Raw genomic sequence first — 13881 nt, 5'->3', positions numbered from 1 at the left:
ACACCAGGTAAAACGCTATAAAATAGTTGTCTAAACTGCTCACAAAATACTGTAGTAATAGAGAAAATAAAATGTAATATCCTTAACCTATATCTGCACAATATTCTCAATTAAAAAAAATATGAAACCTGGTTACATACCTTTAAAACGCCATCTGGTTTGAAACGAAATTTTGTAAATATGCCCAGCAAAGTATACACCACTCTAGATTAGAAAATATTTTGCTTCTCGTATTAAATTTTATCGCCTACACTGTTCCCTCTGTTTAGATGAAATCACAAAAAAATTGCATGTATCTCATTTTTTGCTATTTAGTGCAATTTTGTCATAATAAATGCAAAATATCTTTTCCGTTTATTCTGTCAGTTAATTCGGCAATATGCCATGCATGTGTTTTATTATCCATTTGATTATCTAGACTATTGTTTTCGTCTTAAATATATGCTGAAAATGTCTGATCAGTATTGAGAATCAGTATTCAGGACATTTCAATATGTACGGAATTTTTACCCGGAATTTTTAATCCAAGCTTTAGTCCTTTACGGAGAAAAGACCAGAATAATAAAGACTACTTCTTCTATAAATCAAATACTATGCCAGCCACTTCATATAGCACGTGTTTTTGTACTTGTCTATTTGACAGTTCGAAATAGTGTGTGTCCAACACTTCTGTATGGTGAATTTCTAAACCTAATAACAAATGACTATAGTATTCGACCTTTGATCTAGCTAATTTGCAACATCGTATTTGACATTGTCGGATCAAACTATCACTTCAGTAGACAGTATTGTATCTGTTGATTCGCTTCAGCTGACAGCAACGACGCGACGGCCAACCTTTTAGGCTTTAGAAACAGTCTAGCTGTGACCTCATACGGCCATTTTAGTCGAGGGAAATTAACGTAGTAAAAGGTCGTAGAGAAGAAAACAATGCGTTTTAAATATGAATTCAATATGGTCCTTTTGAATTACGACCTCCTTTAAAAAGAGAAATATTATAAAATCAACAGGCGGTGGCAGTAGAGTTAGCTGAGATATAGATTGATAATGAGGTGAGAATGATCTTTTCTGTGCTTTTAAACGAAGCTGTGAGATCTTATGGTTAGCGGGGGTATGTAAGTTGGGATAATTTTTGCAATTATACTTGCAATAGTTGACAGATATGTTGAATCTTATTCAACTTGAATATATACACATCTATACACATTAATTCTATTAATCTAATAATATCTCACCGATAATATATATATATATATATATTATATATATACATACATATATATACACACAATATACATATATATATATGTGTGTGTGTGTGTGTGTGTGTGTATAGAGAGAGAAAGGGAAAATATAGGGATAGATGGAGACATAGCCATATGGATAAATGGCATTTAAAATAACGAGAATATGAAGTATCACTTAAATTCCTTTTAAAATCAGGACCGCACCATAAATTATATTTTCCCTGCACCATAAATTATTTGACATGATATTTTGGCAGCATTTTAATGTGCTATCAATAAAAAGAAAAATCTATATCTCTCAGAATACCCCCTTGATATTTTAGTACGGTAACTAAATTAGCTGGTCTAATGCGTATAGAAAAATGTTTATTTTAATATGAATAAAATTACATCTTGCACTTTATTATAGATCACTATAATCTGGTAAAATTCATTGGTGTCTCTTATTGAGCATTCTTAACTTGGAAATATATCGCAACATTTATTTCTGAGATTTATTGAAAGTTAGTTAATTACCCACACATAGGAACATAATAAATGCATTTTTTATTCACATATAAATAAATATATTACTCTGTCTTCATTATTGATCATTATTATATAAACCTCTTTTCATTGTTTGTAATATTTAGATAATGATAATTGTATGGTATCATCTATTTTATTGACAATATCTGGAAAAGTCCGAGTGCTTCCCATAAACATGAGAAAGATAGAAATACTGTTAATGTATATATAAATACACATATATTTTTCATGTATACATATATTACTGTATGACAATATCTATCTATCTATTTATCTATCTATCTTTCTCTCTCTCTCTCTCTCTCTCTCTCTATATATATATATATATATATATATATATATATGTATATATATATATATATATATATATATATATATTGATCTTATTGGATTACTTCTCTGGGGTTATAGTACACCATATGTTAGGTTGCATATAATTATCCTGCAAAAATGATGTGCCGTCAATGAAATCTCTCGAAGCCTAAATTATCATTATTTAAGATTTTATTTAAATAAATTGAATTTATCGTATATTTCATTCAAATTCTCTCTGTCTCTTCCTCTGTCTGTCAGTCTCTCTCTGTCTCGCTTTCTCTCTCTCAGTATATATATATATATATATATATATATATATATATATATATATATATATATATATATGACTGATATTTTAAATTCCGTTTTCCGTGAATCTCGCTCGGAAATATACGCCGGATTATACGAACGGAAGCGGATACAAAAACGAAAAAAAAAAAAATAAATAACATACCGTATGAAATTCATGAAATTTACTTTTTTTATTCTTTTTTTTAATTGCCAAGTGTTGTTGTTTTGTATAAGAGGTTTCTTTTTCTTTGAATTTTTTTTTTTTAGTTTTAAAAACAAAAAACATTTTTTGCATTTAAACATTTTCTTGTAAAAATTTTACCTCCAAGAAAATGTGTATTTTTTATTTGCATCAATTCTAGAAGTTTATTTTTGCATTTTATGAATTATTGTTTTCTAAAGAAAAGTTACTTGTTTATTTTTAAAGCAGCCGACGACAGCAAACTTCTATAGGCTATTTTCTTAGGGATAGTATTATCTGCTGAACAAAAAAAGTAGCCCACGAGGAAGAGGACAAAGAAAAGTTTTTAGAGAATTTAAATTAGGAAGTTTTCCAACCGAGTTCTTTCTGCAATATGATTTATGATAGACAAAAGGATTTTACTAATTTTTGTATGAACATAAATATAAGCAAATAACTGTCCTGTTAATCGCATTTGGTTCGACACTCTCTTTTATTGGTTTCTTTTGACCTCCTTCCACATCCTTTCTATATGATTTGTGGTAGCCTAAGTCTACGAAATAAAAGATTTGTGGTAGCCTAAATCTACGAAATAAAAGTTGTTGTTTATTGTAACGTTTTTGTTCTTTTCGGATTCTACTTTGAGGTTAACTTTCAAGCAGTCGGAAACTATCGTAGATATTTTTTCATTATCAAAAGTAGGGGTTCCGCCTTACGGACTAGTAATACCTTCTTCTCACAAAGGTCGTATCTTCTAAAGACTCAGAGCGGTTCAAGGACACTTCTGACGCACTACTTGTCGTGCGCCTCCAATTTGCCGCGGATTTTGAAGGAAATAGTCTTGGAAGCAGTCTGCCAAGAAGTCTTCCTCGTCGGGGAGAGTGTAATCCACTCGATATCGCTCTCTCCTCGCCGTAGGTTTTTGTGCGTTGCCGTTACGTACGCCCACAAAATATTTGGTATTTGGAGATGGTATCGATGGAAGGTTACATGGCGCAAGGTGTTCCAGTTTCTACACTGAGCGTTACTACACCTCCTGCCGAAATCGTCAATTACGTTTTGTTCATATTTTTATGGATACACTTCCGTGTCATTTTGATCATCCCCTCTGGGTTGACAGCAGCCGGTTTCTTTGGCAGAACGTGAGGTCATTTTAAGCGATGTCAAGGTAGCTTCCAGCGTCATATTGTTCATTTCCTTTTTCACAAAAAATAAACGTGTTGTCTTCTACAATGGATCTTTAAAAGCAAAATGAAACACTTCTCTTTTTTTTTTAAGTGTGTGTCGTCTGATCGCTCGCATCTTTTATTGGCAACTCGGTTTCCGGGGCGATTTCCGTCGTCTGGCAGGCGTTACACGCAAAATAACGAAAAGAAAAATGCAGTAGAACAAGATATATATAATTTACTATAATAATTAGTAAATACCTACCGACACTAGTGTTTCATTGTTTCGGGAATCATCAATACAGGCTGGCACGATAAATGCCAGTCTAGAAATTCGAACCCCGGCAACAGAAATCATGTCTGTCTTTATTAATAAGGACCCGAACCACTCGGCTATCGTCAACCGCGAGAGATATGTCAGATGCTGTGAGAAAGTCATTTATATTGCAGATCAATCATTTGCTATTGCATTTTTCTTATTCTGATTGTATTAAAACAGTCATTAGTTGTCTAGCTACCCCTTTTTCTCTCAATTGTTTGGGAGAGCCATACACTCTCTCCTTGCAGTCTTTTGCTCACGCTCTTGGGGAAGGCGAAAGACACGTTCGGTTTCTGATTCATTATGTCCTCATTGAGCCTTTATCGACCTACCTCGTTGACGTCTTCTTTTTGTTTCATTATCTGTTTCATTTACTCATTGTCAACTTCACTCCATTCCCTTCGTGTGCGTCTTTTTTATGTTTCCTCATTTGTTTTATTTGCCTGTTGTTATGCTTCCCATTTCCGGCTATCTCTTTGGCTTTCTTGGATGGCTTCTTGCGATAAACTTAACCGCCTTTGAGCATGTCTACTTCTGCCAGTTTCACGTTAGTTTGCTTTTCCAAAATAGTTTATCTTGTTGTCCTTTCTGTTCGACATATTCTGTTGAGCTCCCAAAAGCTTTCTTCATGTTTTGGCACAATGGCTAGCCCCTTTTGAGGGAGCTGGGGCCTTCTACATTATTTCAACCTAACTTGATCTGCACTTGTGCAGTGCAAATGTGTGTTAACAGGGGTTTGTGATTTTTAAAATTTTCTGCTATAACCGAAGCCAAGAATGACTATTTGTTTATAATATTGAACCAAGGCAGAACTATATAATACCTTAGAATCTGAAAGGGCAAACCCAAAAGAACTCCTGGATACAAAAACAAATCAAAGTTTAAAGGTTATGTATGAATGCCCCATTCTCTCTCGCTCTTTCTCTATTTCTCTCTTTTACTCCCATTATCTCTCTTTCAATGAAGATGGAGATAATTAAATATAATTTCATTGTTTTAAACAGTTGAAGCTTGCACCCCATACGCGGAGGATATAGTAGTTTAGTTTGCACGCAATGGGTCGACTAAATGTGCCTCCTACTTGTTAACTATTAAAGAAATTATTTTTCTTTTTATAAAAAATGCATTTGTTCGCTATTTTTGTACAAGTGTTCGATTTAAGCATGTGGTTCCTTCCATTAATTCGACGAGAGAAAACTGCCTGTAACGACGCAATGAATACACATACGCGACCCATGCCAGACAGGTATAGCCGACGCCATATCGACCCGTTTTTGTTGATGTTTCCAACATGTGCCTATCATTTAGATATCGTTGGATATCGTGTCTAACACCCTGGGAACTGGTTGCGTTCCCAGAATGTTTCTCAACCAAGTAACCCCTCCCGTGAAAGCGATAGTGTCATAAAGCTTTATCATTGGAGTGAATTGCATCAACTCTTAGTTTATTAGATTGTAATCTTGCCAATATTTCTTCATCACTTTCGTTTTTATATCGGTTGGGAGGCATTGCCTACATTTTTTAAAAATAATTATATACATCTCAAGAAAAATGAATATTTAATGTTTTGTTACGTTGTTCTGGGCAGCGTTTCTTGGGATGGTCCAACTTAGAAGATAAAGTCCAATAAATTTTAGCTTATGTTAGGGACAATTATCATGCAAAATTTCATCAAGATTTATTGAGAGGATTGGATGGAATATGGTTATTTGATTTATATACACAAAGAAGATTTCTGGCGTGATGATGGCAGTGGTGTTGAATCCCAACTTGGTATGCACCATCGCTAGATGTGGGAGTTTATGAAGAGGCGCAAAAAATATAACCTTAGCTTTGAGTTGGAACTTGATAAATGGTTTACATCTCCTGGTCCGAGACTTTATCATGTAAGGTTTAGTATAGCCATGATATGTCTAGCTTCGTGGACTGTAGAAGAATATATATATATACTAAGGCTATGACGTTGGCCTTTGAACTTTACACTGAAAAATATTGTGCACCTCCCTAGTCTCGGGATCATCATCATGCCAAGTCTGATCGTAATCAGTGGAGTTATGTGGGCTATACAGAGTATATATTCATAGGCTTCGATCATCACCTCTGAACTTAATCTTTAAAATAGTATGCAGCATCTCTAGCTTGGGGGCCATCATCATGCCAGCTTCTGTCATGATCAGTTCAGTGGCATGGCATGTAGCAGAGATGTACACAGAGACACACATACACATACGAAAGGTTTTCCTTTATATGTATAGATACTGAAATTTCACTCGTGTAGCAAATAAGAGATGCTAAAAATAAGAAGATTTAAGAGATTAAAAAAAAGTTTCAGTAGGGGTAGAATAAAAGCACACAATTGAACTTTGATTCGATACTAAAATACACTAACCTACGCTTGAACATCTTAGATAACTCATTTGATGTGAGATAAAATTGTAGCCGTATTTATCAAATGGCCGTTTTGCAAACGCAAACTTGAGGACGGTAATCTTTAGGCAATTCCTGTAAATAATTGAAAAATTATGATAAATGATGCTCAGATATTATTTATGAATAAAGAAAAGACTAACGGAAAAAATATTGTAATAAAGCACACCGTTTCAAACAATACCGATATTACAAAACACGATTTATTACGCAATATATATATATATATATATATATATATATATGTGTGTGTGTGTGTGTGTGTGTGTGTGTGTGTTACATGATGGCTGGTTTGTACGAAGTAAATAGACAAATTAATTGATAGTGAAACATAGCATGCGTCCTTTAAATTTGTGTAAGTACTAAATGCATTTAAATTAAAAGGTGTTAAACATTTTAATATGCATGTAAACTACTATGAACCGACCGAAAGTAAGAACTTCCCGCTAATATCTGTAATACCTCTTCAAACACCCATATTTAATTACGATATTAACGGAAAACTCTTCGGAACGCACAGAACAATGGTCTTTAAAGATAATTTATAGCGGCGGTGAGAGTCTATAAGATGATGAGCGAAGCGATCGGCCATCCGATGTTGATAACGATAAATTGAAAAACCTAGTTGAAGCCAATCCACGCACAACTGCTCGAAAACTTGCTTCTTAATTAGATGTCATGTATACCTCGACTTCAGACCACTTCAGACAGATTGTAAGGAAACATATTTGATAAATCAATGTCTTACAAATTGAACGACAACCAAAAGGACGCCCTTTATGAAGTGTCATTCTGTTCTAAACGCAATAAGAACGACCCGTATATCGACCGAGTTCTGATTCGTGAGCTAGGCTTAAATCAATGGTTTAACGCCGACAAAACTCCACGAGGATTTCCAGAAATTAGAGTTTCACTGCGGACTGTTTGGTAGTCAGCGAACGGTCTCATCCATTACTCATTGTTTAATGCAAGCGAAAATATGGCGGATTACTGTCAATAAATGGATGAAATGCATCAGAAACTTCGACAACACCATCCAGCATTAGTCAAAAAGGGCCCAATTTTCCACAACGACACTGTCCAACCGTACTATGTTAAACCGGACCTACAGAAGTTAACAAAATTGGGCTAGAAAACTCTACCCCTCCGGCATACACTCCAGACCTCTCCACTACCGACTACCACTTTCAAGAATCTCGAAAACTTTCTGCCTGAGAAATAGTTAAAAGATTTAAGTGATATCAAAAACGCATTCAGCGACTTCATCGCGACCAGAAAGCAAGAGTTTACGTCACCGGCGTAAGTATACTTGTTATGCGTTGGCAAAAGATATTTTTGATTCTGATGGTTATTAATGTGATCAGCCACGTACTACACAAAATCTTCAACAAAAACACCATTAAAGTCAGCTACAGTTGTACAGAAAACCTAGAACAAATAATCAAGAAACATAACAGAAAAATACTTAACAAAGATGAAAATACAAACAACACCAACAAGAACAAGTGCAACTGCAATAACAAATCGGAATGCCCACTCAATCACAATGCCTACAAACAGAAGTAGTATATACAGCAACAATCGCACCTAAAGAAAACCCAAACGACAAAAATATTATATTGGCCTGGCCGGCACCTCATTTAAGGATAGATTCAGAGTACATAAATGCTCATTCACAAACCCTAACCACCCTAACAAAACCTCACTAATTACCCACTACCTACATCTAACCCAAAATAACCTTACACCAACAATTAAATGGAAACTCCTTAGAAATCTAGCACATGTAAACTCCCCATGTCTCCTCTGCCTAAACGAGAAACTCCTTATCTCTCATTTATAAGACAGAGACAAATTACTAAACAAAAACAGGAAACCGCCATGAAATGTAGGCATTACAAACCCCATCTCCTTAGCAACTATACTCCTCTCTAAAACATCCCTTAGACAACACCACCTTAAATCCCCCCTAATTATATATCCAATAGAACCACCCACCACAACTACCATGACATACACTCAACCAAACCCCCCTCAACCCCCCATCCAGACAACCTTACCTCCTCCCCCTAAGAATCCCTCTAAATCCAACAAAATAACACATACCCCCAATCACCACCAACTCTAAACACCACATAACCTCATTCAACATAACCAGCCAATAATCGGCATCACTCCCCCTCCCCCTAGCCAACCTCCTGCCCAACCACAACACACCCTACATGCAACCTCCACGACTTAACACGAAAATTGTTTACATATAACTATGTGGATTTACACCTGAACAGGTAAGTGCGCATGGAAATGTACAACTAACCGATGCCACATGTGAATAGACGCACACCTTAGAGTATGACACCCCTCCTTCCGCCTAAACTGATCGATAATACCTTAAAAAAAAACAAATACTCCAGCTTAGAACAATAACTACAGCACTCAATCCCCATATAAACCACTTCAAACTCGTCCCCAAAATCTATAAACATGGCTACCTAGGACCACTATCTCCGGTACGTGGGCGTTTATTAATGCGTATATAAGTATATGTGGATGGACCCATGCCCAAATTTACGGCATGCCACGCTATATATCCGTATGTATATGCGTGCGCACATATCTTTGCTTGAGGGAGTGTGTGTATGTATCTTTGCAGATGTATATAATGAGAGCATATGTGTGTGCATATGTGTATGCGTGTATGCATGTATATCTGTGTACATGCATGCGTGTGGGGACGTTCCTCTGTGGTTATGTATATGTATGCGGAGGAGTACGCCTGCGCTCCCGTTTGCACCCACATCTAACCAAAAAAAAAACCACTAATGAAAATGATAATATTATTTCATAATATTATGTATAATACGCTGTGAATGAGTTTATGCTCATATCTATGTATAACCATGTTTACATCGAACGAAAGTATTGCGCCTATGTACCCACAAATGAACTTAGATTTAAATCTATGTAGACGAATATGTCTATACCAATAACTGTATGTATAACTGGGTGTGTATGAGTGCGTATGCACGCACGTGTACATCCACGTGTGCGTCCGTGTGTACATAGGGTACCGGTGTATATGTGCACGTACGTATGTATACGTGTGTGGATGCGAGAGCATATGTGCCCGCTGCCTGCTGTCCACATACGTGTGTGAGAGCGTGCAGCTGTGTATATATGTCGATGTATGTGTTCACGAGTATTGGTATCTGTATGTGCACATGCGCTTGCATGTATGCGTGGGGTGCGGGTATGCATGAATCTATATGCGCATATGGGCCCGTATATACGCCTTCTTGGGGGCAGGGGCGCCGATGTGTGTATGTATCTGTGTATGGGCGCATCCATGCCTGCGCACACGTACCCAATTTTAGCACCTTAAGGATAATTTTACGTAAGCAGGAGAAACGCGGGTGTCTATGCATGCAGGCGCACATATGCGCATATATTTGCACGCCCGGACGGGGATGTATGTGTACATGTGAGTGTTTCTTTAAGTATATATGTGTGTACGTGCGCACGTGTGCTCGTGCCTGCGACCTCTACGTAACCATTTTAAACAATTAACAACAAAATAAAAACTAAATAAATAAACCGAATCATAGCCCCCCCGCCTCCAAACATAAGCCAACACCCAACAGGTCAAGACATACTTACCAAGAAATCATCTCACCAACGAAACACCAACAAACTTAACATTAAGACTCGAATTTTAAAGTAACCCTCGTCCTACCCCACATATTCCCCTTCCCCCATGCATCCCTATGCCCTCAGCCACACGAGAAATAAATTTCCCAGACCCTCTCCCACAAGTTCCTTAAATTCCAAAACTAAAACACTACCGACATACCAAGCACCCCCCACCTTCCCCCTTTCTCTCTTTCTTCTGCCCTCCTCGCACCCCCTGACCTCATTCCCTCTTTTACTCCTTCATCCCATAACAACGAACATTTCTGCAAAAGTCTGAGGAAGCTACAGACGGCCAAAAAACGGCCGGGTAGCTGAAACAATAATGTAACTTAAAAGAAAGATACGGTAATAAAAAATTAAACGTATATATATATATATATATATATATATATATATATATATATATATATATATAACCCACAATGAAAGATATGATATACACCTACATACATTATCTAATAAAAGCAATACTCCTCCTATATCACAGATAACAATTTAATTTCCCCAAACAGCATCACTATTTTGTTTCGTTCCAAACTATATCTAGATGTGTCATATATATTATGTTACCTGGCATATTCTCTCCTCTTCGTATGAGAATTATTTGGCTTAGAAATACCATAGAATAAAGAGTCTACACCCTCATGTAGATATGCCTTTTTTAAAAATAAATGAATAAACCTATATATATATTGCTTTTTTTCGTCATTTTCTTTCTTTATAGATTTACATATAAGCTACACCTCAATTTGTTAGGTTTTGTATCATCCCGATAAGTCTCCTCTTAAGGTTGGGGGTTGAAGGAAGAGAAAAAGGTGAATTCTTTAAGAGGAATATATTGAGACAATGCAAAACTGAACAAATTCATTAATTGACTTACTGGCAAAATGGTTTCCTAATGAAAGATAAGTAAAAAATATGAAAACAACATTTTTTATATAATTTAAAAGGTGAAACAACTTCCAAGACCAACTACATATATATATATATATATATATATATATATATATATATATATATATATTTATAAATAATCTAAATGCAACAAGTCAGAAGAGTACAGTGCTTACTAGAGTTTTATAGAGAGGCACATTTCGGATTTCTGGATGATACTATTCTATCTACTACACAAATATCACTGTGATTAATAAATTTGGATTAATCAGTTTTCTCGTTCAAAAAATGTAACTTTCATTTGGTACAGTCATATTAACTTTGTCTTTTCTTTCTTTATTAACAGGCAGCAAATGGGCTAAGCGATACATAACTTATAAAATCCATGATGTTACTTTGCGGCTTTCCCGTCTAAAAGTGGAAAGAGAAATCGCAAAAGCGTTCAAGGTAGGCTAAATTTTATTACGTTTATTTTCTTTCAATACTCAAAGTATCTTTGTCTGTTAATGTGTTTCTGTTTTATAAATTGCATAAATATATGCATTAAAACTAAAATTATAATTCATGATTTCATATTATTCCGTGTAAAATAAGTATAAATGTGTATGCAATGAACTGTTATAAATACGTCGCTTCTTACTGTCATTGTAACTAAGTAGTTCATGAATAGACACATATTATTGCACCTCTTTAAAAAAAAATCGAGTAAGGTAAAGCTGAGTTGACTTGCGGAAATCATTGTAAGCTTTTGTTCCCTTTGTTTGTCTTTACTATGCAGTTTCTTGAACATGTATCCTCAGCATGTATTTATTTTAAAATATTTATAATACTTTGCTATGCTAATATTACAAATATTTTGTTTCAGATTATAAACCCTTTATGACAATTATTATAGTTAAATAATTATAGCTTTATAAAGAATCGGGATCGATAATTGTATCAGAATCGAGAATTTAGCACGAAGTCGGTAATTGTACCGGAACTGGGTAACATATTGGAATAGTCCCATCACTCGAAGGTTCCCAAATTTATCAATTCATCTATTAAATTAGAAAGAGACAGCATGGATTAGCGTTGCTTATAAAAACTCTTTGACACGTGGTCGGCGAATATTAAATAACACAGGAAAATGTAGGTTCGGATTGAAACAATATTATAATATAAGCCAGCGGAGTGCATGCTCATTAAAATACCGTTCAGTTTGCGTTTCTCACATCTTCGCCCAAGGCATTAGTCTCTGATTGCCGCTACATTTTTCACATGACTAAATCTTTATTAGATTAAAAAAACATTAATTACAGAAAAAAATAATTGTGTATTATGTATTATCACTAATTCTTATCATGCATTAACGCGCGAACGTCATATCTATAATGATAAACTCATGTAAAGTTTTATTTAAAAAAAAAAACGACTGAATCAAGCATAAGATAAATGTCACTGCTAAAAGCCAGCAGCATCGATAAAAAAGCAATAGGAAAAAGAAATATAAATAAAAAAAATCGTGGCAAATAGAACATTTTGAAAATCATTTAACAAAAATGAAACATCTACTTTAAAAAAGATTATATCGTTTTTAAGCATGTAAATAAAAACGGATAAATAAATAAATATATATATATATATATATATTACCGATATTCGTAAAGACGAAAAGCATAAATTATAAACGCTCAATAAGAAAACGTTTTCAAATCGTAAAAAAAATAAGCGATAATCCTAAAGCGGAAACCAGTTTGCTGGCACAACATAAAAACAAGCTGAAACGCAGTTGCGTGTAAAGTTGCGTGCATTAGCTCGTATGAAATGATTATAACTAAATATAATAAAGCAACGATGGGTCCCAAGCCAAATCTTTAATGTTTGCATTGAAAGAAAAACAAAATCATAGAAAGATAAAACAAAGAAATTAAATAATATGGAAAGAATAACACACAATGTGAATTTATAAAATCCAACACAACATAAAGGACATATAAGTACAGGAAATATATATGCACACACATATACATATAACACATACTTAAAAATATATATAGAAATAAAAGGAAGATATGTATTCTTAAGATGTATCCATGCGATCTGATGAAAATTCAAAACTGTCTCTTATAAAAAACACTCGGCACATATAAAATTAGTATTTACAATATATCTGACAAAATCATTTCGTAATAAACGAAAGATAAATATTGGTAATACATAAACCATCTTTATTGATTCTAATTTATATTTTCAAATGAATTGGTTATTTTAAGAACATCGTGTACGTGTTCCCGAAAAAAGTGGCAATCTGTTGGTTTACTATTCGACAGACCAAAGTAACATGTGTGTCAAAATATTTTTAAAATGCATATATATATATATATATATATATATATATATATATATATATATATATATATATATATATATATATATATGCCTGTGGGTGTGTGCGTGTGTGTGCATCAAAAGAGAGACAGAGAGATAAAGAGATAACAATAGAAGTTTGCTTCTAGTACAGATTAAAAAAATAATAAAATATTGTTCGTGTTATTCGGACTACTGTGCTAATCTTGAATGTTATTTTAATAATGCGATGGTCCATGTGTCCTCCGACTTTCTTTTTTGACTCGGGACTATGCCTGTACAGTCAGGAATTAATGACTAGAATACCTAGGTAATTCGTAATTGTATTTTAACTGCCGGTTCGACTCTGGATAGAACCTTTAACTTTCAGAAGTGTGTGAATCGAAGTGAATTTCATCAAATACTCCATCCACTTACCACGCCCCAAATAAAGAACTATAGCATTAGGTGTATCTATTTAGAGCGATAGTGTAG

The 13881-nt window shown here is 34.6% G+C and overlaps 1 protein-coding gene across 2 annotated transcripts in view; it reads left to right on the top strand.

The window, feature by feature from the left end:
• The window catches only part of LOC145246763 (matrix metalloproteinase-14-like), an 819041-nt gene that overhangs the window by 701956 nt on the left and 103204 nt on the right, over nucleotides 1-13881 (top strand). For both annotated transcript variants that reach the window (XM_080108536.1, XM_080108535.1), the window contains one exon: nucleotides 11405-11505. In XM_080108536.1, coding sequence (XP_079964662.1) covers nucleotides 11405-11505 — 101 coding nt within the window. The remainder of the gene's footprint in view (nucleotides 1-11404; nucleotides 11506-13881) is intronic.

Source organism: Euprymna scolopes, chromosome 24 (assembly GCF_053919585.1).
Source record: "Euprymna scolopes isolate OS-2025 chromosome 24, ASM5391958v1, whole genome shotgun sequence".
Lineage (NCBI taxonomy): Eukaryota > Metazoa > Mollusca > Cephalopoda > Sepiida > Sepiolidae > Euprymna > Euprymna scolopes.
Note: the sequence above shows the minus strand (reverse complement) of the source record. Positions and strands in the feature narration are given on the sequence as shown.